The sequence below is a fragment of the Hydra vulgaris genome, chromosome 09 (assembly GCF_038396675.1).
Source record: "Hydra vulgaris chromosome 09, alternate assembly HydraT2T_AEP".
Classification (NCBI taxonomy): domain Eukaryota; kingdom Metazoa; phylum Cnidaria; class Hydrozoa; order Anthoathecata; family Hydridae; genus Hydra; species Hydra vulgaris.
The window spans coordinates 61,189,566-61,216,156 of record NC_088928.1 but is presented as its reverse complement, the minus strand read 5'-3'; the positions used below and the strand labels follow the sequence as shown (position 1 = coordinate 61,216,156).

The window sequence follows — 26,591 nt, the reverse complement described above, 5'->3', positions numbered from 1 at the left end:
AGACTTAAGCAACTCTGAGAATTAATAACAATCTGCCATCATCATAAAATGATTTAAAAAGTAGAACAATTCCTAGAACTGTGAACTATCATCAATTTAACCCAAAATCTATAAATGCTATTAGTATTAAACGAACTAGTGAAGATGTTAATATAATAAGCATTTTTTCTTTTTATTTAAAGTTCTCAAACTAATCAACAAATTAACGTCAATACATTTAAATTTAGTGAGCTTATTCTGTGTTAATATGATACGTTTCATTGGATTGATAAATGAAATATCTGAAAAATAATCATATTAAAATCTTTTCATGATGATGACAGATTGTTAAAATTTTCTCATCTGTTGAAGATGTTATGGCAGTATTTATGTACCCGCATGGCTCTTTTAACAAATCTTTCTGTAGTTTTTTACACTTTGTCTGGAGCAGATAAGTGTTAGGTTTTAATTACCAACACAATTTATATCATTGATGGACCTGTAACAACAACTGTACGTATGTATACTTCGATCGTTAATGTATCTAAGCAAATCTTAACACAATCATGACTTATTTTTTTGTATTTTAGTTTGTAGCTAATTAAATAAAACATAACAAGTATAAATCAAAAAAAATTTGAAGACACTATTTTCAAAGTTATCTTTACAGTATTAAAATCAAAAAAAAAATAATTTTAGAGAAAATAAGTAGGGCATGCCCCCTGGTGCCCCAATCCCGTGAACCCTCTGGTAGTCTGCCCTGGCAACAATTTTAACACATGTTGATCAGGATTACACAAATGTGAAATTTTTAGAGCTTCAGTGTGTCTGGAAGGTAGTAAAAGATCAGTTGCAATATTCTGTTACAAAAAAGTGAGGACCGTGCCCTGTTCTCCATATATATACAGGTCCATATTCTTTCAGATCAAAATTCTTATATTTTCTGAAAGATCAATAAATATAGAATCATGCGATGATATGTAAAATTTTGATATTATTAAGGCCACATAGGTTTCTTGGGCATTAAAAACAGGTATAGATGTATGGTGGCATGGCCTGGGTCAATTGACATGGATTTACCCAGTATTATAAATCGGCCTTCAGTCAAACAACAATAGTAGATGTCAAGGCTCGATGTCAATTTTACTAACTGCATAAAAACTGCATAAAAATCAGCAATCTGAGATGTATGGTGACATGGCCTGGATATTTTGACATAGAACTACCCGCATGACTTTAGCATTAGAAGCTGGAATAATTTGAATGTCTAACAATGGGTGAACCTGTTTAATTGGAACGGAAGGAAGAGTATGCCTGGAAGATTCAAGAGTTGACTTAGAAGAAAAGTTTTTTGCAAATAGTTCTGCCTTATTCTTGGGAAAGATAATAAAATCAGTCCTGTTAATGAAATATGGAATGCTAGACCTACCTATGTTAATGACACTGTTGAAGATTTTTTCTTCAACAGCATCTTAAAGTCAAAAATTGATATTTGTTTCAATAAGAGTATATGATCAGTAATTGCTTTTACCTTTAAAGCATTTTACCTTTGAAGCATTTTTCAGAAAAAGAAGAATTAAAGTTTAGAAAGAAAAATTTTAAGAAAAAAATTAAGAATAATGAAAGTAAAGTTTGCTGGCCCTGCCCAAATCCTTCATCAATGTAGCGCCACTCGTACCAGCAGCAAGCTATAAGATAGTTGATGTATATAATGAAACCCCCAGCAGCAGGGTACTTTAGTATAACGTCAGACAGCTTATATTACCATGCATTTATAGTTGTATACTTATATATAGTTTTATATGTGTGTGTGTATATATATATATATATATATATATATATATATATATATATATATATATATATATATATATTTATATATATGTATATATAATATATTATATCTATATATATTATATATATATATATATATATTATATATATATATATATATATATATATATATATATATATATATATATATATATATTATATATGTATATATGCCATCAGGCTGGCTAACACTCTATCGTGGTCGCCCAACGGTACCAGTTGACAAAATTTTGCCTAAGGCAACTAAAAATATTCTTTGATGCCATAAAGTCATCTGAAAAGGCAACTATTGATTTTTCAAGAATTCTATAAAATGAAATTCTTTAATTCAAGAGTTCTATAAAAAAAGTAACTATTTAAAATAATGATAAAACTATGTTTTGAAAGCTACAGTGTCAAAGTCTGTTTTCTTATTAATTATAACATAAGAAAATTGTACAAGTGTTTAAACATATTTAATAAAATACTTTCTAAATAAAAAACTAAGAAGTTTTATCATTTAAACAAAAATACTATTTTATTTTTATTATTTTTTAAATTTTATTTTAAGATTTAGAGATTTAGTAAAAGAGTAGTTTTGCTTGTGTAAGTGTCAAATTTTTTGCTTGTGTAAGTGTCAAATTTTTTTATCTAGGTCAATATCATATAGTATTATTATAAGAAATATTTATTTATAGAAATATGATTATACAATTTACTACATGAAACTACATGAAATTTACGACTGGGATACCTTAATTTTTATCATTAGTCCTCTTTTGTTTCTTATCTACATTATTCTTCCTGACCTTTCTGACAATCTTACATCTAAAATAACTTTATTTCCTGACAACTTTATATTCCTGTTTCGACAAAAAAAGGTAGCTGATTTTGAATCTGGTCTCACTTCTGTAACAACTAAGGGCTTGCATTGGCTTATGAATTTTAACTCTAACAAAACTACTATTGTAATATTGTCGACATTTCTATTTTAATGAGTGGAAATCCTCTCACTGAGTCCTCTTCCTTATGTCTTCTTGGATTATCATTCACTACGACTTATCATGGAAACCATATATAAAATCGATTGCAAAATTATTTACTGCAAACTACTATTGTAATATTGTCGACATTTCTATTTTAATGAGTGGAAATCCTCTCACTGAGTCCTCTTCCTTATGTCTTCTTGGATTATCATACACTACTGACTTATCATGGAAACCATATTTAAAATCGATTGCAAAGTTAGCATCTGTTAAGTTCTTTTTGTTGAGTTTGCCGATATCTTACTCCTAATTCCATTCTCTACCACTAAAATTCTCTTTTTCGTCCCTGTATGAAATTCCCTTGTCATATTTGGGCTGGTTCTTATAATGATGCTCTTACTCTTTTAGACATGGTTTAAAAACACATTGTTAAAGTAGTTGGACCTGCTTTATCTGCTAAGTTTGAGCCTCTCTACCATTGTCATAAGGTTGCATCTCTTTCTTTTTTCGACAGATACTACTATGGTTGACGCTTAAAGAAGCTATCATCTCTAGTTCCATCAATGAAAACTTGCTTGCTTGAATGGTCAATCATTCAAGTCTCATCCTTTTACTGTATCTGTACCTGCATGCTCTAAAAACTTTTATATGTCTAATTTTTCCCCCACACTTCTTAAAATGCTTTGAAACTCACTTTCAACTTCATGTTTTCCTAACTCATCCTACAATTTTTCAAGTCTTCTGTCAACTGTTTCCCTGCTCTTTAACTCTGTCCTTTATTTTCTAGTAACTCTCAGCTGATTAGGTTGCTTGCAGAGTAACCTTGTGAGTAAATAAGAATAATGTATATATATATATATGTATATATATATATATATATATATATATATATATATATATATATATATATATATATATATACATATATATATATATATATATATATATATATATATATATATATATATATATATATATATATATATATACATATATATATATATATATATATATCAGGCCTTGTTAAGAAGCGTCACGCAGCTCGCATTTTGCTTGCGAAAAGGCGATTTGCCTACGCGTTCAGCAGTTTTGCGCTATGCAAAAACTTATATCTTTTAGAATATTTAAATTATCTTTTGATTATCGTTAACGTGATGTTTATTCAGAAGAAATAAAGTCGTAAGTAAAAGCATTTAACCGCAATTGTAAACTAATAGATTTTTTTTTTTTATTTAAAATTAGTTAAAAAAAATAAAGTGTTTAAGTTTTATCCTTAGGAATGAAATATATAAATTCCTTTTAAATATAAAAATTATTTTTAGTCATAATAGTTTAAAAAATGCACAATTTTTTTGATGTAAAAATTTTATTAATAACATATTTTGTTTATTGTTAATTTAATAACGAAAAGTTTTAATGACGTTCATTTAATTTATGAAAATAAATTATGATCACTAATATGTTATCGGTAACTGATAAATAAAAAAAAACTCTATTGTTTAAAAACATTATTAAAAAGAGTTCACAAAAATAAAATAAGAAAAAATTTATTAAAAATTGATAAAATAACCAAAAACCAAATGTAAAATCATAAGAAAATAATTGTATGATTTTTAACGTGTCGATAAAGTAACTTTAATTACAATGCGGTACTTGTAAAGACGCTAGTGACGCTATATAACTTCTAACGATGCAAAATATATTTGCTGAGTTGAGTTACTTAAAAATGCGTTACGCGTTTTCGCTACGCAGCAAAATCTCGTAACAAGGCCTGATATTTTAAGCTTGAGTGAAATTGACAAAAAAAGCTGCTAATACTATTAATCACGGTCCAAACCAGAACTTTATATAATACAGCTTTACACTTAGCAACTAATTAACTAAAAAGATGCAATTGGTACTTTGTACAGTTGTTAATGCAAAATTTAATCCAAATTAAATTTTAAAATATAAATGTCTTGTAAATAATATCAAAATAATTTAAATATTTAAAGAGTAAACAGTTTTTTCGTTAAAAAATGGCATTGCATGTAAGTAAAAGCAAATTCCATATATATAATGTGTGATGCTTTATTACAAGACCTGAGCTTCCTTTATGTAAATTTCAGTTACTTTAATAAGGTTTGGTAATTATATACTGTTTAATGAATTTTCCTTTTATTTCCTTGACAGTGTCTGTACTGTCAAGGCGACAAATCTGTAATTAAAACATGTAGTCATAATTGAAACTTTATAAAATAGCGTTGGTTCTTTTTTCATTCATAAAATAAGAAAAATAATTTTATATTAAGTTATAAAATGTCAAAAAATTTTTGAAGTTCAGAGTCTAAGGTGTCAATCATATTTTGCTACAAAGTCCTGAAGTTGATTGGACTTACCATCACTTGAACATCTAAGATGTTGATTTCTTATATGTCATATTTGATGAGATTTCTCATTTGAAATTAATTAGACTTATTATTATTAGTTTAATAGAAAAATTAATTAATTAGTTTTATTAATTGTATTATGAGTTATATACTAAATATTGTTAATTAAAAGGAATGAGAAAATTGCATAGGTTGTTGCTTAGGAGGCCGTGCTCTATCTATGAATGAGTCAAGTTCTGTTTAAACTTAAAACATGCCAAAAGTAACCCAAAATATTAAACATAAAAAACCATCCCTACCGCCTAACTGTTTTAATATATAACTGTTTTAATATATAACTGTTTTACTAATATTCGTGGTTTTTGAAGCAACCTTCCATTAGTTAAATCTTACCTCATGCAAAATTCACCAGTCTTGCTTGCTCTTAGTGAGACTAATTTAAATTCTGCTATTCCTTTTCAGATCTCAGTAAATGGGTACCATCCTTTGATTCACAAAGACTCCGATAGTCACATGCTTGGCTTTGGAGTATACATACAAATCAATTCACCTATTTGTTGTAAAATAAGGTTCGAATCCTTTGAGAATTTGTTTATAAGCTTCCGCTTATCACCTCTTCAATCTATCACCTTTCTCTTTGTTCTTTATCATTTTCCTTCTTTCCAAGACTGCACTCTTTTAAATGTGATTTCTGATCAAATTGACAATGGCCTCTCTCTTTACCCTTCTGTAATGTTGTTATTATTACTCCTCTGTAATGTTGTTACAATAATGTTGTTATTGGTGACTTGTGTCACCAATAACGACATTATTAAATGTTTATCACACTGAATGGCTTGGCTTTAATGCTACTGACCCTGCTGGCTCTAAAGCCTATAACTTCTGCATTTCTTAATCTCTTACTCAGATATTTAACCTTGTGACTCATTTTCCTGACAACGCTAATCATTTACCGTCACTCCTTGATTTATGTCTGGTCTCTAATCTTAGCTTGTGTTCAATTTCTCCTTTTTCTCCTTTAGGTGGATCCGGTCATGCAATGATCTCATAAATCTTTTATCTTGTACTTCTTCTTCGGACTTACCCTATCCTTGCACTACTTACTACCACCCTAAAGCTGACTGGGATTCCTTTCCTAATTTTCTTTGTGATTGTCTTTGGGCTGATCTCTTTTCTCTCTCCACTGGTAAATGCGCCTTCTGGATCCAGGCAGGTATGGAAGCTTTTATTCCTTCTTGTCAAGTCAAGCCTCATTCTACTCCATGTTTTTCACCCTCTTGTGCAGCTGCTATATCTAATCGTAATCATTTTTTTCATCATTTTTTTCATTAACTCTCTTAAGTACAAAAGGCTATTTATTATTGCAAGAAATCAATGTAGAAAGGTGCTGTCAGATACTAAGCTCCATTATTGTCAGTTCACTAAATCTTGTATCTTACCTCAGAAGTTAGGCTCTAGAGGCTTTAGGAAAATCTTCAACAGAGTCATTAACAAAGGTAAGTCTAACATTCATCTCTCATTCATAAGATTGATCTTATTTTCTTTCCCAAGGCTGAACTATTTACAAAAAACTTTTCTTCTAATTCAAAACTCTCGAATAAATGGGTTAACCCATTTTTAGACATTCAAATCACTCCAGCTTCCGTTGCTAAAGTCATATCTTGATTAAACTCTTCTACGACTTGTAGTCCAGACAACATTCTTGTCACAGTCTTGAAAAATTGTTCTCCAGAACTCTCTTTAAATCTCTCTAAACTGTTTAAAAGTGCTTGACTGAGTCTTGTTTTCCTTCTTGCTGAAAAATGGCGATTGTTGTTTCAATTTTTAAAAACTCTGGTAAACATTCTGACCCCTCCAATTATCATTTGATTAGTCTTTTTTCTGTTATTAGCAAGGTCATTGAGTCTTTGATAAACAAATTTCTCACATCCCATCTTGAGTCAAATAAAATTACTGTCAGACAATCAATCCGCTCAATCTTCCGCTGACTTGCTAACTGCTTTGACTGAAAGATTTTATTGTGCATAAGATGGAAAAAAAAACCACGATATTAGCAGCATTTTTTTATCAAAATAATTTCAAAATTAGACATTTCAAATGCTTTTGATAAAGTTTAGCATGCTGGTCTTCTCCATAAGCTTTCTTCTTATGGTGTATCCGGCAACATCTTTAAGATCATTGAATCCATCCTTCCCAATTGTAGCATAAAAGTTGTCCTCGATGGACAATACTCTTCTTCTTATTCTGTAACTTCAGGGGTTCCTCAAGGTTCTATTCTTGGCCCTATACTCTTTTTAATTTACATTAATGATCTTCCAGATATTCTGACATCTAAGGTGGCATTGTTTGCTGATGATACTACCATTTATTCTTGTCATGATAAGAAACCATCACCCTCTGATTGCTTGGAGGGGGGATTTGAGCTTGAAAAAGATCTTACTTCTGCTACAGCATGGGGCTCACAGTGGCTGGTTAACTTTAATTCAGATAAACTCAATTTTTTTCAGCCAATCGTTATCGCAATAATTTAGATCTTCCTATATTTATAAACGGTGATGTACTCGATGAGTCACCTACTCTTCATCTTCTAGGATTAACTCTTACTTCCAATCTTTCTTGGAAACCATATATCAAATCAGTTGCAAAATTAGCATCTGCTAAGCTTGCATCTCTTTATCGAGCTCGACACTTTCTTACTTCGGATTCTATTCTCTATCTCTATAAATCTCAAATCCGGCCTTGTATGGAATATTGTTGCCATATCTGGGGCGGTTCTTCTAATGATTCCCTTTCTCGTTTAAACAAGGTGCAAAAATGCATTGTAAACATAGTTGGACCTGCTCTTGCAGCCAACCTCCAACCATTATCACATCGTCGTAATGTTGCTTCTTTTTCTCTTTTCTATAAATACTATAATGGGTACTGCTCTAAAGAGCTAGCGTCTCTTGTGCCATCTACTAAAATTCATTCTCGTGTTACTCGTCATTCAATTAAATGTCATCCTTTTTCTGTGACTGTTCCTAAGTGCTCTAAAAACGCTTGTTCGTCTAGTTTTTTTCCTCAAACATCAGCTCTTTGGAATTCGCTTCCTTCATCTTGCATTCCTGATTTATATAATTTGCAATCTTTTAAGTCGTTCGTCAATCGTTATCTTGCTCTACAATCTTCATTTTTTTCTTTCAATAACTTCCAACTTTAATTAGTGGCTGCTTGCAGCCTTGTTGAAAGAGAAGATGTATAAAAAAAAAAAAAAAAAAAAAAAGCAATTATGTTCCATTATTTATTTAGTTACTTATTTGCTATAAATAAAAATAACGCATTTAATATTCTTGAAATTATATTATGGTATAATTTTAAACTTATTTTCTTATTGGTTTTTATGGCATAAGCAATAACAAATTTAAATTTTAATTAGTTAAAAATTGCTTAACTAAATTTTATTACAACAATCAAGTGAAGTTGATTTTTCTTATGTATCATTAATGACATCTATTTTTAATTGAACTTAAGAGATATGCAGATATCTTTAAAAGTATTTTTTCAGGTTTCTTTACTGATTTAGTTGCAGATATCTTTACAGATTTAATTTTTGTTTAGAGATTTACCTGCAGATATTTTAGCAGAGTTGAGTTTTATATTAAACCCTCCATTAATTGGTAAGGACTTCAGAAATTTGGCAGGAAAAATGAAAAAGTCTTTTCAAGTTGTACGTTGGTTGGAGATGCAAAAAGATCCCACAGCTTCGTTGTTAGAGCATTGGTGGTCAGGTTGTTGCATCTTAAATAAATATAATTATTTTTTCTTGCTTATTTTTTTTATGTATTTATTATTATAATATATGATATTTTACTGTACATTATTCAAGTTACTTTTATCCGCAGTAATGATAATTTATTGATAATACTTATCCACAGTGCTGGTAACATATAGATAATACTTTTTAAGGTTGAGTTAAAATTGACACCTTTTATTTCTTATAATTGCAAAATATTATCATGCAGAAAAAAAATTATCTATGTATTAGTATTTCAGTTAAAATAATTTTTTTAGAAAAGTTTTATTCAAAATGGCAACAAAACAGCAACAAGTGTGTGATACAATTTTGATTATTAAACTTTTCTAAAAGTGTTGTAACTTTAAGTATGTATTTGATAAAATAAATAGCTTATAAATACAATACAATAAATACATTAAATGCAATTAATACAAATAAATAAATACAATAAAAAGCCTGGAAGCTGCAACAACTTGAACATTAACAATAAACTGAAGACAAGTGTTTTGGTTATTGTTATATTGAAGTCTGTACAATAACAAAAAACTAAAAGCATTACCCCAAAATAATTATTATTTAGCAAGCCAAAAGAGGGCATTTGAGCCTAAAAAGGATCTCAGTGACTGGTGAAATTTAATTCAGATAAAACTCAATTTTTTTCAGCTAATTGTTATCGCAATAATCTAGATCCTCCAATATTTATAAACGGTAATGTACTTAATGAGTCATCTACCCTTCATCTTCTAACTCTTACCTCTGATCTTTCTTGAAAACCATATATCAAATCAATTGCAAAATCTCGAATCCGTCCTTGTATGGAGTACTGTTGTCATATCTGGAGCGGATCTTAGAATGATGCTCTTTCTCTTTTAGACAAGATGCAATAATGCATTGTAAACATAGTTTGACCTGCTCTTGTAGCCAACCTCCAACCATTGTCACATTGTCGTAATGTTGCTTCTCTTTCGCTTTTCTATAAATACTATAATGGGCACTGCTCTAAAGAGCTAGCTTTTTTTGTGCCATCTACTAAAATTCATTCTCGTGTTACTCTCGTCATTCAGTTAAGTCTCATCCTTATGCTGTGACTGTTCCTAAGTGCTCCAAAAATTTTTATTCATCTAGTTTTTTTCTCAAAAGTCAGTTAATTGGAATTCGCTTCCTTCATCTTGCTTTCCTATTTCATATAATTTGCAATCTTTTAAGTTGTCTGTCAATCATTATTTTGCTCTATAAATTTCATCTTTTCTCTTCCAATAACTTCCAACTCTAATAGTGGTTGCTTGCAACCTTGTTGGAAGTGAAGATATTGAAGAAATGGTTTTCAAGAAAGAAAAAAAAAAGTATCATTGTGAATTAAACACAAAAAGTTTTCTCACTAATTCCACAATAAATAGCCAAATTTGTCAAAAAGACTTGAAAATAACTTATTGCTAAAGTGGAACAACAGCAGTGATAATGTAATTTTTTGGCCTGAACTCTTGAGATATCTTTTCATTACTCCTTGTTGTCATATTTACAATGTCAATTTTATACCTAGAACATTAAATCCCATAAATTGTCCTGAACTTCAGTCAGTTTTATTAAAATCAGCATTATTATTAAATTCAAGTTTCATAAGAATTATAAGTAAGCGAATTCAAGTACTCACTTTAAAAAGTAGTGGAAGAAAATCACAGAGTATATTTCTCATCTAAAGCAAAATATCATGGCTCCCATCAGGATAAAAATTATGAATTTTTAATGTACTGATTAAATTTAATTTTTTCTTCATTAATTTTTGTTCTAGACTCAATTAGCATTCAAAAAAAATATTATCTTTTAGTTCATTCCGATTTTTTTTAATTCAAGATATAAACAGTGTCAGTTTTACTTAACTCAACCTTTACTAATAAACAGAGTTTTTTAGTAAATGTTGGGTTATTTATTTAAGGTTACTTTATTTAATAAATAGAGTTGATCTTAAATAACAGATAAAAATATATTACCTATGATATTTTTCTATTTTCAAATAATCAGTTAGTAAACAACTGGGATTAATATTTGTTGGAGCTGAGGCCGGGTCTGTGACTATGGCTGCATAAAGATTGATATATCTTATATATACACTCTTGTTTGGTTGTTTTTAATTTTTCCCATAAAGTTTCAACTTTACATTAAAAAAAAAAGAAATTATTTAAAAGACCGGAAAAAGTTTAATAACTTAAAAAAAACTTTTTAATTATTTTATAGACTGCCTGTCCAAACCAAACCCTCAGTCAATCTAGCAGCACTTCTTTGTTGCAGCAGACCTTTTTTTTTTTTTTAGCCGCACCTAAATTCCTAATTTCGCTAAAACGCTGTATGAATTTTTTTTCTGGCTAACACATATATCCTAGGGCTCGAATTAGCGCAAAAAATCTAATCACAAAAAAAATATTTTTTTTGCCCCTTCATCCCTGTAGCTGCTTAGCGGTAATGGGTGGGAGGGGGTGGGATGCATTAGTATAAAATTGTATCTTTTGTACATTAGTTCATAATTGTTATTTTTTAAACATATTATCTCTCATATTTAAATATTATGTTATAATTATCTCATTTATCGGAATTTAAAATAGCGTAAGTTACTGTTATAATTTACAGCTTAAGTTATAATTTAAAGTTATATTAGTTATAGTGTAACGAGTAATGCATTTAATGCTATTACAATTTTTAGTAATTGTTTTTACTTTATTTTTTTTAATGTTTTTATTTTTTTTTGTTTTTACTTAACTTAAAAAAAGTAAAAGTAAAAAAGTAAGAGTAAAAATGCATTTACAATATTTTGAAACCACTATACAATAGATTTATATTTGAAACAATACAATAGTTTAAATATTGTAATATTTGTGCTAATTTTATTTATTTATAAATAGTCATAAAAAAAACTATTTAATACGTTAATGCTGATGACAAAACATACATTAAATTAAAGAGTTGTTATTGTAAAAAGCTACAAAACAACAACAAACTTTTACCTTCCTCTATTGCAACCTTCTTTACTGAAACTCGATTTATACATTCACATTTAACTAGAAACATCAATAATGGAAAACTAAATGTACCTCTCTATAAAACTTTGAGGTATGGTAAGTATTCAATTACACATCAGTGCATCAGTGAATGGAATCGAAGTCTTGTGTGCATTGTGAATGAGTTTGAAAAGTTAAAATTTCAAAATAGTTTATCTTAATTTCTTTATTTTAAACAAAATATATTTAAACAAATTCTGAAAAAAATTTGATTTTAATTTTTTATCATTATTAACTACTTTTAGTTTTCTTTTTTTGTTGTTGTTGCTATTTCTATAGAAACTTTATTGTTTTTGTCATTAATATTTATTACTTTCACTTCTGCTGTTTTTGTTATTATTATTGTTATTACAATAATTATAAATACTATTATTTTTGCTGTTACTTTTGATCCATTAATGAATAAAGTTATTATTATAGTTATTATTAATATTTTTTTAAATTAATATTATAAATATAATTATTTGGTGTCACTCCTTTGATAAGGATTCTGCATGAGTGACTCCTTCCTCAATCAATTATTCATATTTATTCTTAACAATTATATTTTGATTTTATTATTTATGATACTATAGATATTCTTATCATTTTTATTATCATTGTTATTATTATTGTTATTATTACTGTTGTCACTATTATTATTGTTATTATTATTAATATATTATTGTAATTATATGGTTGTAAATTTTGAGGAAAATAAATATCTTGTTGTTAACTTGTTGATGTTATTGTTATAAATTAAACTTTATTGTCATAAAGCTTTAAACTTCATTTTTGCGCAAAAGCATGCCTATAGACCATAGGAGTCTATAATCTATAGACCAAACCAATAAGATCAAAGCAAAAAACATTACATACCACGTTTTTTATAATTTATTGTTTCTTGATCTAGCGAAGAACTATTAAAAATTTAAGATTAATTTTTTCATTTAATAAAGTATAAGTTTTTCAAATGGTTTTAAAGTGGATGTTATCATTAAATTTTTTTCATTCAAATTGTTTTGCAATAAAAAATGAAACAAAAAAATTTAGTTTAATAAAATCAAATTATATTTCCTTAAGTTTATAAATATGCTTAAATTATTATTTTTTAAAATAATTTATTAATTTTAATTTTTTATAATTTAATTTTTATTCTTTTTTTAATCACTGGTTTAATACTTGCAATAGAATGTTTGTGTATATGATGTATGTATATTTATATATTTTTATATATAGACTGCAGGCCAAAAGTTTCCAGACACTTGATATTTTTATATAAAAAGCTAAAATCTATCCTGTATCATTAAATTAATAAATAATATTAATTTATAATACTTAAACTTACTAATTTTAAGTGTTTATGTAAGTTTGAGGTCAGTAATTGTGTATAACTGACCTCAAACTTACATAAATAAGTTTGTTTTTTTAATTGTTTATTTTAACTAGATATATAGTGTTACATTACTCTTAAGAGTTTGGTCTTGTTAAAGTTATTTATTTGTTGAAACATGAAGTAAATATTTATAATATAATGCTAGCCGACTAAAATGGTTAAGAATATTTAGTTTTGTTTAGTTCTCGTTTGGTATTAATGACGGTTGCATTTAAAAATCTTGAAAAAAATTTTAAAATTTTATAATTCGACTATTTAATTAAAAATATGGGTAAAAAACCTTCTTTAACGGTTGCAAAACGTTCTGAAATAATTACATAAAGAAAGTTATTCATTTCTTAAAATTTGCAAAAAAAGTTGCTAGAAGTACTGTACAAGATACCATCAAACGATGGAAAAAAACAGGCATTTTTGAAGGCAAAAAAAGATCTGGTAGACCACGGAAGACAACAAAAGCAGAAGATAATAGTATAATATTGATGAGTAAAAGAAATCGAAGACTTACGACCCCGAAAATAACTTCAGGCTTTAATAGGAGTCATTTAAAATCTATTTCATTGACCACTACGAAACGACGTCTTAGACAAGCAGGACTTTCTGGCCGTAAAGAGGTCAGGAAACTGTGCTACGGATTGGAAATAAAAAGAAAAGGTTACAATGGGCTATAGACCACCAAAATTGGGAAAAGTACTATGGGCCGGCAAGTCCAAATTTGAACTGTTTGGGCAAAGAATTTACATCAGAAGAACAACGAAAGAAAAAATGATCCCAGAGTATTTAGTGTTGAGAATCAATTATGGTGGTGGGTCAGTTATGGTATGGGGATGTTTTTCTTCAGCTGGTGTAGGTGACCTAGTTAAAATTGAGGGTATTATGAAAAAAGAACAATATAAAACAATTCTAGAAAACAATGCTATACCTTCTGGCTTAAGAACTATTGGTCGTGGTTTTGTTTTTATGCAGGACAATGACCCTAAACACACCTCAAAATTATATAAGAACTATATAAAGGAACAAGAGGATAATGGCGCCCTCAAAAACATAACCTGGCCGGCCCAATCACCAGATTTGAACCCAATAGAGTTACTTTGGGAGGAATTGGACAGAAAGGTCAGACAAAAATGCCCAACATCCAAAAAGCACCTGTGACAGATATTAGACGAATCCTAGTTATCAGTTACACCCAAAATAATAAATAAATTAATAAATACGATGCCATGGATCACAAAAAAAGTGATAAAAACTTGTGGGTTATTTTTTGACGAAAAGACAAAAAATAACCCACAAAAAAAATAATAGTGTTGTTAGTATTTTTTTAATTTCATTTCTTGTCTTTTTTTTTCTTAAATAGTAACTATTGTATCTTTTATAAAATAAATTTGAATTTTTTTGAAATAATTATGGGAGTTTTGCTTAAAAAGTTAAGCAAAATCTAAGTGTCCAGTAACTTTTGGTCTGCAGTGTATATATATATATATATATATATATATATATATATATATATATATATATATATATATATATATATATATATATATATATATATATATATATATATATATATATATATATATATATATATATATATATATATATATGTATATATATATATATATATTCTTTTTCATTTTTTACCTCTTTTACAAAGAAAGACAGTTAGAGTGGCAACAAACAAAAAAGGCTATTTTAACTAATGCCTGAAAATCAATCTTGAATTTTTGTAGACAGCCAAAAAGATTTGCGTCTTTACAAAAAAATTTCACATTTTTATCTTTGCACTACTGGAGAACCTCTTTAAAAAAGTGAGAAACAATTAGATTACGACTTCCTTGCACCACTGGAGAACCTTTGCACCACCGGAGAATCTTTGCATGGCTTGAGAACGAATTGAGAACCTTTGCACCACTTGAGAACCTTTTTAGAAAAGTGAGAAGCAACTAGATTGGGCCAACAGAGACATTATTTTATGTAGAGATTCAGTTAAGGTCTTCTTAGTGAGGAAGCAAGAAAACTTTATCCCACAGCTGCTAATTGCTTGCTGCACAAGGAATTTATCCTAGTCAATTATATTTAAAATTATCAATAAGTTTATCTTTGGTTTCATAGTAAAATCGTTGACCAGGGATTTGTGAAAAATTTTCTATGCAATATGTTTCCCTTAACTTCAGTTTAGACCTGTTGAAAATTGCAAAAATCTCTGCCCGGGTACTTGTCAAATAAATGATCGGATACCCAGGTACCTGTTAAAAGAACAATATTTTTTCTAAAAGTTGTTCTAATAAACAGTCAATAAAAATTTTTCATACAATGATGTCTTCTATTTAGAGTTGTTCTTTTTCATTTATATCAAAACTTCAAGTGTTCAGGTTACATAAAGTCCCAATTACGATTCAGAAATATTAGCATGCCTTCTGTTTAGGCAGGGGCTATTCTAGACTGTTTTCGACAGCATCAACCAAATTTGGTTGCCGCCCAAATTAAAATTTGAGGACCTTTTTTTTTTTTTTTCCTTTTTTACGGCCAATATTATTTTTTTCGCGAAAAAATGCTGATTTTCCGCTAAATTTGTCAGGGATGGAGGGACTGCCGTCCAAATTTTTTTCCTAGAAAAGGCCCTGTTAGGGTGTTAAAGATGCATGTTGACAATCAAACCATGACTAGCAGTCGAGAAAGCGCATTTTGATGGCACTGAGTTTGCATATATACACTTTTACTTGCATGCTTAATTAGCATAGTTATATCTTCCATCTACCAGGTTGTAAAAGATATTTCTCTGAGAGACAATTAATTACTAAACAAGTTGAAAAAGCTTTTATTTACATAAAGGAAAACATTGTTCATAGGAATAATAAAAATAATAATCATGGAGGAATAATAAGTTTCTGAATCAGAAATCGTAAATCTTTGATTTGTAAACAAAAGTTTACTAACACAATTAAAGATAAAACTAACTTTTAAAAAGTTTAAAATAAAAAGGTTTGTTTTTAAAAAAATCACAATTTAAAGTTGACAGAATTTTTCTGCATCCACCTAATAAAACCATTCAAATCTAAAATCATAATCATTAACACATGTTACTGCATTTACATAAACGCCATTTAAATATTTTGTAAACAAAATGTCATTTATAAAATATTGTTATTTCAAAATAATGTCTGAAAATAATAGTATATCATATTTTCTCTCATTTGTTTGTAATAATTTTACAGCCTCACATCTCTGCTTTTGCTCTCTAGTTGATTAAGTACTTAGTGATTCTGAGTGAAAAAATTTTCATTGATGATTGAGATTTCTCAATATTTACAGGATTGTAACTACTTATACAAAATTAATATACATCAATCTCTGCGATTATATTTGTTATCAAATTATTGATTATTAAATTAAAATTTTTTAAATTACTTTTTATGTATTTTTTATTTTTAACTGTAATTAAAAAAAGTGTGTATGTTTTTTTATTATTTGTATATTTAAATATAATAATATATTTAATTTTTATATTTGTATTTTTGGTTTTTATTATTGTATTAATTTTTTTTTTAATAACTTTAAAAAATTTCGTTTCTAGATAATGGGTCAAGAACAGTTGAAGATTTAATAGTTCTACTCAAAGAAATACAACGCTTTGATGCAGTGAAATTGCTAGAACAACACACACACACTATTGGTTTACATATTTTATATTAAAATTTTTGTTTGTTTATGATGTGTATTTAGATGCATAATATTAATCATGTCTATAATTTATATTTATTAATATTTATTAATTTATATTTATTAATATGTCCAGATAAGTGTCCAGTATTGCATAGTTTTCAAACTTTAATTTTTAAAATGCCATTTTTTAATACTTACTTTTTAATTACTTATATATATATATATATATATATATATATATATATATATATATATATATATATATATATATATATATATATATATATATATATATATATATATATATATATATATATGTATATATATATATATATATTTTTTTTTTATATATATATGTATATATATATATATATATATTTTTTTTTAATACTTACTTTTTAATTACTTATATATATATATATATATATATATATATATATATATATATATATATATATATGTATATATATATATATATATATTTTTGAATATATATATCTATAGGCTTTATAAAATCTATAAACTATATATACATACAAATCATTTGTGTTTATCTTGTTTAGTTTTATCCTAAGATAAGTAGTTGATTTAAAAGCATATCTTTGAATACATGAATTTACCAGTGGACGTAACCATGTTACTTGAGTAAATCTATTTTTTAGTTTTACAAATATTACGCGATTTACAAATATTAGATTGCGTAATATTTGTAAAATTAAAATTAACCATTTGAATAAAAAACATAAGCATTTAATAAATATATTTACTATTTTAAATTTAATATTAGCAAATCTGTTCATTTAACTTTCACTAAGGGTTTAAAGTGATTTTAAGGCGTCTTTTAAATTAAAGATAGTTAAAGAAGGGATAGTTACAGTAAACATAAGTTAAAAAAGGTTATATATTTTTAGTTAAAATACGTTTCAAAAGTTATATTTTTTTATTCATTAAGTATAATTTTAGAAAAATTACGTTTACTAAATAAGTTATTACATTCACTAAAGAATCTTTTTAAACATTAAAGACATTTAAGTTTAAAAAAAACTAGATCTTAATAAAGCTTTTATTAAGTTATTGTAATTGAAAAAACCGTTTAAAAACAAACCGTTTAAAAACCGAGAAAAGAAAAAACCCGTTTAAAAACTAGCTCTTTTGCGGATGAATTGGAGGTGGCGGTGGAGCGTCTTCTAAAGTAATAAAGGATGTAACGTAGGGCTCTTGGTTGAGTAAAGGCTAGAGATGGTGTCTCGATAAAAATATTCATCTTGGGCAGATGTTAAATGCACCCAGCTACTGACTTGTAAAAGGCCTCCTAGGCAAAGACTTAGGGGGTAAACAAATTCTATCTGTTGACCAGCCTCGCACCCCTTCTTCATCTATTAGGCTGGTGCAGATGTATTTTTAATACATTGTTTCCAGTTTAGGATGTTGAATGCTGGATCTTCTTGACTCAATGCATGGATTTTGCTTATGTCTCTGTTTTTATGACTAGGCAACTCATTATATTATCTCCTAATGAGGGTACAGCTCTAAAACTCAGTTTTATGGTTTTGAGGCCGGCTGGTAGTCAGGTTTCCTAAACTCTGTGGAATCTCTCAGAGAGGCTGATTCCATCAACAGCTGAAAAATATCTAAGTATTAACAGTGTCATGTTGTGCATGGATGGTGTCCCTGTTTGTACTTTTGGTGTGCATTGCGGAAGCCACATTTGAAGCCCTTTGTTACGGCTTAGGGTTTATTATTAGTAATGAGGCAATTGCTTGGGCTATTAAACAGTGTTCTGAGTACTATCTATGCTTTGAGTCAAGTTCTTCAATCTAGTTTAAAAATGAACAAAGTACCAAAATCTATAATACACAAAAATCTATCGTCATCACCAAGTTTTCTAAACCTATGATTCACTAATATTCGTGGTCTTTGAAGTAACCTTTTGTTCTGTTGAGTCTACTCAAATTAGTCTCACAAAGACCTACTTGCTCTTTGTGAGACTAATTTGAGTTCAGCTGTCTCATCTTGCAATCTTAGTGTTGATGGTTATCTTTCTTTAATTCGTAAAGACTCCAATAATCATATGTTTGGCCTGGGCATTTACATTTCTAAGAATTCACCCATTTGTCATGAAACTAGGTTTGAATCCACAGATTATTCTTTCATGTGCTTTCGTTTAGCACCACTACACTCTATTGCTTTTCTCTTTGTTCTATATCGCTCTCCATCTCAAGACTGCACTCTTTTTGATGTTATTTCTGATCATATTGACCAAATCCTCTCTCTTTATCCATCAGCTAATATAGTTGTTGTCGGTGACTTTAATGCTCACCACTCTGAATGGCTTGGCCCTAGTGTCGGTGACTGATCCTAGTCAGTGCTCAGTTTCTCCACATTCACCCTTAGGTGTTTTTGATCACAGTTTGATCTCTCTAAAACTAATTTCTCATTCTTCTTCATCACCTGAATCCCCCTATTATCGAACCTCTTACAACTACAGTAAAGATGACTGGGATTCTTTCCATGATTTTCTTCGTGATGGCCCTTGGGTAGAAATCTTTCGTCTTCCTGTCGACAAATGTGCTTCTTACATAACTTCGTGGATTCAGGCTGGCATGGAATCTTTTATTCCCTCTCAACGATTCCAGGTCAAGCCTCACTCTCCTCCATGGTTTTCCTCACTCTGTGCTGCTGCGATTGCCAATCAAAAATGTTACTTCCATATTTATCAGCAAAATAATTCTCCAGAAAACAGACGTCTGTTTATTACTGCCAGAAACAACTGTAAAAAGGTTTTGTCTAACGCCAAAACCCGATATTATCAGGTCATGAAATCTCGTATCTCCTCTCAAAAATTAGTCTCGTGACTTCTGGAGAATCTTTAATATTATCAATAATAAGGGCAAATCTATAATTCCACCTCTCTTGTATGGTTCAGACTTTTGTCACCTCACCTAAAGACAAAGCTGAATTGTTTGCTAAAAACTTTTCATCAATATCATCTCTTGATTCCACTAGTTGCGTTCTACCTGATATTGCCAACAAACAGGTTGATCCATTGCTTGACATTCATATCACTCCAGCTTCTGTATCTAAAGTGATTTCCTGCCTATACTCTTCTACAGCTTGTGGCCTAGACAACATACCTGTTATTGTCTTGCAGAAGTGTTCTCCGGAGCTCTTGTTTATACTCTCAAAACTATTCAACAAGTGCTTATCAGAGTCTTGTTTTCCAGCCTGCTGGAAAGCAGCATCTGTTATCCCTATTTTCAAAAATTCTGGAGAGCAATCTGATTTGTCTAACTAACGTCCCATAAGTCTTCTTCCTATTATAAGCAAGGTTTTTGAATCTTAAATTAACAACCACTTAATTTCTCATCTTGAATCTAATCACTTACTTTCTGACCACCAATAAGGATTTTGATCTTCTCATTCTACAGCTGATTTGCTAACAGTAATAACTGATAGGTTTTATTGTTCATTAGATAAAGGTGGATAGGGTAAGGCCATTGCTCTTAACATTTCAAAAGCTTTTGATAAAGTTTGGCATGCTGGTCTTCTCCATAAGTTTTCTTCTTATGGTGTATCCAGCAACATCTTTAAGATTATTGAATCCTTCCTTTCCAATCGTAGTATAAAAGTTGTCCTCGATGGACAGCACTCTTCTTCTTATACTGTAACTTCTGGGGTTCCTCAAGGTTCTATCCTTGGCCCTATACTCTTTTTAATTAGTATTAACGATCTTCCAGATATTCTTGCATCTTAGGTGTCATTGTTTGCTGATGATGCAACCATTTATTCTTGTTGTGATAAGAAACCAACACTCTCTGATTGCTTGAAGGGGGCATTTGAGCTTGAAAAGGAGATACAGCATGGGGCTCACAGTGGCTGGTGAACTTTAATTCAGTTAAAACTCAATTTTTTTCAGCCAATCGTTATCGCAATAATTTAGATCTTCCTATATTTATGAACAGTAATGTACTCGATGAGTCATCTACTCTTGATCTTCTAGGATTAACTCTTACTTCCAATCTTTCTTGGAAACCATATATCAAATCAGTTATGTCCTGCTGCCTTGAAGGAAAGGCTTTTTTAGGCAAAGGCTAGGAGATGCCAACTCCGATTTAAAACACCCCCTGCCTTGGGGCTCTTTGTTGAGTAAAGGCTAGAGATGGTGTCTCGATAAAAATACTCATCTTGGGCAGATGTTAAATGCACCCAGCTACTGTCTTGTAGAAGGCCTCCTAGGCAAAGACTTTAGGGGTAAACAGATTCTATCTGTTGACCAGCCTTGCACCCCTTCTTCATCTATTAGGCTGGCGCAGATGTATATTAATACATTGTTTCCAGTTTAGGATGTTGAATGCTGGATCTTCTTGACTCAATGCATGGGTTTTGCTTGTGTCTCTGTTTTTATGACTAGGCAACTCATTCTATTATCTCCTAATGAGGGTACAGCTCTAAAACTCAGTTTTATGGTTCTGAGGCCGGCTGGTAGTCAGGTTTCCTGAACTCTGTGGTAGCTCTCAGAGAGGCTGATTCCATCAACAGCTGAAAAATATCAAAGTATTTAACAGTGCCATGTTGCGCATGGATGGTGTCCCTGTTTGTACTTTTGGTGTGCATTGCGGAGGCCACATTTGGAGCCCTTTGTTACGGCTTAGGGTTTATTAGTAGTAATGAGGCAATTGCTTGGGCTATTAAACAGTGTTCTGAGTACTATCTATGCTTTGAGTCAAGTTCTTCAATCTAATTTAAAATGAATAAAGTACCAAAAACTATAAAACACAAAAAACCATCATCATCATCAAGTTCTCTAAACCTATCATTCACTAATATTTGTGGTCTTCGAAGTAACTTTTCTTCTGTTGAGTCTTATCTCTTGCAAAGTTCACTAGACCTACTTGCTCTTTGTGAGACTAATTTGAGTTCGGCTGTCTCATCTTGTGATCTTAGTGTTGATGGTTATCTTCCTCTATTTCGCAAAGAAGAAACCAACACCTTCTGATTGCTTGGAGGGGGCATTTGAGCTTGAAAAGGATCTCACTTCTGCTACAGCATGGGGCTCACAGTGGCTGGTGAACTTTAATTCAGATAAAACTCAATTTTTTTCAGCCAATCGTTATTGCAATAATTTAGATCTTCCTATATTTATGAACGGTGATGTACTCGATGAGTCACCTACTCTTCATCTTCTAGGATTAACTCTTACTTCCAATCTTTCTTGGAAACCATATATCAAATCAGTTGCAAAATTAGCATCTGCTAAGGTTGCATCTCTTTATCGAGCTCGTCACTTTCTTACTTCGGATTCTATTCTATATCTCTATAAATCTCAAATCCGGCCTTGTATGGAATACTGTTCCCATATCTGGGGCGGATCTTCTAATGATGCCCTTTCTCTTTTAGACAAGGTGCAAAAACGCATTGTAAACATTGTTGGACCTGCTCTTGCAGCCAACATCCAACCATTATCACATCGTCGTAATGTTGCTTCTCTTTCTCTTTTCTACAAATTTTTTTTTTTTTTTTTTTTTTTTTTTTTTTGTTATTTTACCTCCCCAAGGCCCAGAAGGCCACTACAAATGAGGAGGCTACTTAATTGTGGTCATAACCCTCTCTCAACTCTATAACTTCGAAACACGAACCTTAATGAACAAGGCCGCTGCGCGGAGAAACAAGTTGAGCGCGGTACTATCAGGGACGTGGTGGGGATTGAAATACTATAACGGGCGCTGCTCTAAAGAGCTAGCGTCTCTTGTGCCATCTACTATAATTCATTCTCGTGTTACTCGTCATTCAATTAAGTGTCATCCTTTTTCTGTGACTGTTCCTAAGTGCTCCAAAAATGCTTATTCGTCTAGTTTTTTTCCTCGAACATCAGCTCTTTGGAATTCGCTTCCTTCATCTTGCTTTCCTGATTCATATAATTTGCAATCTTTTAAGTCGTCCGGCAATCGTTATCTTGCTCTACAATCTTCATCTTTTCTCTTTCAGTAACTTTCAACTTTAATTAGTGGCTGCTTGCAGCCTTGTTGGAAGCGAAGATGCTTAAAAAAAAAAAAGAAAAAAAAAAGTTGCAAAATTAGCATCTGCTAAGGTTGCATCTCTTTACCGAACTTGTCACTTTCTTTCTTCGGATTCTATTCTCTATCTCTATAAATCTCAAATTTGGCCTTGTATGGAATACTGTTGCCATATCTGGGGGGGTTCTTCTGATGATGTCCTTTCTCTTTTAGACAAGGTGCAAAAATGCATTGTAAACATAGTTGGACCTACTCTTGCAGCCAACCTCCAACCATTATCACATCGTCGTAATGTTGCTTCTCTTTCTCTTTTCTACAAATACTATAATGGGCACTGCTCTAAAGAGCTAGCGTCTCTTGTGCCATCTACTAAAATTCATTCTTGTGTTACATTTCATTCAATTAAGTATCATCCTTTTTCTGTGACTTTTCTTAATTGCTCCAAAAACGCTTATTCGTCTAGTTTTTTCCTCGAACATCAGCTCTTTGGAATTCGCTTCCTTTATCTTGCTTTCCTGATTCATATAATCTGCAATCCTTTAAGTTTTCTGTCAATCGTTATCTTGCTCTATAATTATCATCTTTTCTTTTTCAGTAACTTCCAACTTTAATTAGTGGCTGCTAGCAGCCTTGTTGGCAGTAAAGATGTTAAAAAAAAAAAAAAAAATTGTTATCTTTTTTATTTTTTAAGTCAAAAAGTTTAAATAGTTTTATAACAAAAAGAAACTAAACTTTCTGAAATAGTTTACGTTTTGTTTTTTTGTTTTCCTCGTTTCCACGTAAACTTAAATAGCGTGAACTAAAATGGCTAAAGATCAAAAGTTCATTCATTCAAAAATTAAACTTGCGTGATATTAAGACTGAAATTTATGCTTTTGTTCATTTAATATCAAAAGCAGTTACCTCTTTATTACCAACAAACGAAAGTTAGCTTTACTCTGAATGGATATTATAAAATCGTTCTATCTTTCAAAAAATTTCATAACAAGTTTTTTAAATTAAGTTTTGTAATGATATTAATTTTTTTAACTAACATTCAATTGGTAACCAAAGGACAGTTACGTCACATGATTATGTGAAAAAAACTTTTTAATTTTTTATTGTCCTGAAGAAAAAGTGAAGTTGCTAAAATAAACAGAAAATAAACAGAAAATAAGTTATTTATATATTACTGCATTTAAAACCGAAACTTTTTTTCTATTTTTATCAGAAAAGCAAGAAAAAAAGTTGAAATAATTTTTGTGGGTGCTTTTTTTTTGGGTGTCCATACTGCTCCAGCGGTACTAAAACAGGTTTGGGTTCATCCCTGTATATATATATATATATATATATATATATATATATATATATATATATATATATATTAGGGTGATAAAAAAAAAATTTTTTATAATTTTTTTTATTAATAATGTCTATATGTGTTCATTTATGAAAGAAAACATTGTACCAAAAAAATCAGCCAAATCGGTTAATATTTAGAGGTCGCGCTGGGGCGATCTTTATACCCCTCTAAAATTGGAATTTTCAAAAGTTCAGTAAAATATTAACCTTCGTTTTCTGTACACATTTCGGTTATTTACCGTTCGATTTTAATAAAGCTGCTCATTGTCGCCTGGTTTGTTTAGCACTCAATGTTGATTTTTTTGCATCTGGTAAGACAGCCCTGTTTTCTGCAACTAAATTTGCTCATACTTTTGCTGCTCTTCATCTTTTGTTAAGACAGCATTAAAGTCTTGTACTAACTTCACCCCTCTTTCGGCGCAATCATTAACAACTTTAAGAGACTTCACTACTTCTTTAGAGTCGGCATACGACTCATTGTTTTTCCAGTTTGAAGGATCTTCTTCAAGAAAGGAAATGTCAATATTTAAGAAATTAAAAAATGAAAGTGATTTACACGTTACAAAGTCCTCAAGGGATTTACTCATTACATTTGTAATATCTGCTGATTTCTTTGATGGCCTATTATTGTCTACGAATTGACGCTGAAGGGCAGTTATCATTTTTCTTTTAACTTCAATCTCTGCATCATCACTAAAAAAGGCCAAAGATATAAGTTCTTCACTTAAATACCATAGATGTCGCTTCATTGCCTTGGTTGCAGCGATCACTATATTTTCATTCATTTCACGATATTCCTCAATATTTTTTAGAAAATCTAAATCATTAAATGGGGCCGAGGCACTGAGTGGTGCAGTAAACCACTGTCGAACATATATTAACGCAGCAAACATGCTAATATCTCTTACTGCATTTAATTCATGTTGCACCATTTTAAACTGATCTCTAAATAACCATATTTTAAATGAATAAATAAGTTTTGCCATCCACCGAGCATGATGGAAGGCTCCAGGTGCTTTAAATCTTATTCCACTAGGAGGTTGCTCTCCTAAATATATTAGACATAATTCAAGAAGTTCTTTATAATCATCTCGTGGTTGTGAGTCTTGCAAACATTTTTTTAAGAAATTAATTATAGACGATTTTTTTTCAATTGAGACGTTTGAAAGATATCTTTCAGCTTCTTGATCTTGCACTGTTGGGCTAAAATCATCTTTCTTGATATTCTTCCAGGCTTGTTTAAATCGTTTGAAAATAGCAACATCTGGTCTGGATGTTGTTGGAAAATAAATTTTAAACACAGATCCTGCAACAATTTCAGTAATGTGATGACAACAAGCTAAATTTAATAATTCTTTTCCTAATTTTTCTTCAAGTAAATTACAAGCACCTTTCTCAGATCCTGCATTGCTAGCTGTGATATCAAACGACGTGCCACAGAGATTATTAATAAGATTCGAAGCGTCCCATTCATGGAGGGAGGCTACAACTGCAGTAGCAATGGCTTCTCCTTTTGAATCAGGAAGTTTTGGCACTCCCAGGAGTTTTTCAACACCACGCCCTGTTCCTAAAACTGACAAACGCTCAACATTTCCACTTCCATTGATGTCTGCCATCATTTTTCCATCCCAATGAACTACGAGAGGTACATCCGGTTTGAACTTTTCTTTCGTTTCATTGTAATGAGTTTCACGATAATCAGTTCTTGCCCTATGAAAAGTAGTAACAGATATAGAGAACTCTTCAATGGGAGCTCCTAAACTTTGCATTGTAGCTGCTATAGTTCGCATTGCTACACGATTGCTTACTTTTCCTCTATCTAAGGAAGCGACAACTTCAGGGGTAATAATTTTTTTTATAGAACGCTTCCCTTTTCAGACCGGAGCTTTCTGCAACATCATCTTTTCCTTTCAAAACTACGATATCATCATGATCGCTACTAGCAGAACTTGAAGGCGAAGTTGAATTCTCAAGAACAACTACTTCTTCAGAGCGTTGTTTCCTTAACGCTTCTTTTTGCAAACCTTTATCCAAACTTATCTCTCTTCAAACTTTATTTTCTTCTTTCTCTGCATCATCTTTATCAATGGAACCCAAGACCGTGTTTCTATCATCTCGTTGATCTTTGAGGAAATCGCGATCTTCAGCAATTTTTATTAAATCAAAAACATTAGTTAACGCAATATCAAAAAGTTTCATAATTCTCTTTTCAAAGTCTGTTACTTTGCTTCTA

The 26,591-nt window shown here is 30.2% G+C and overlaps 1 protein-coding gene across 1 annotated transcript in view; it reads left to right on the top strand.

The window, feature by feature from the left end:
- Positions 1-26,591, top strand: part of LOC101236630 (mucosa-associated lymphoid tissue lymphoma translocation protein 1) — an 85,223-nt gene that overhangs the window by 8,661 nt on the left and 49,971 nt on the right. Inside the window, exons 2-3 of the mRNA XM_065806254.1 lie at positions 8,744-8,913; positions 16,915-17,013. Of these exons, the coding sequence (XP_065662326.1) occupies positions 8,744-8,913; positions 16,915-17,013 (269 nt within the window). The remainder of the gene's footprint in view (positions 1-8,743; positions 8,914-16,914; positions 17,014-26,591) is intronic.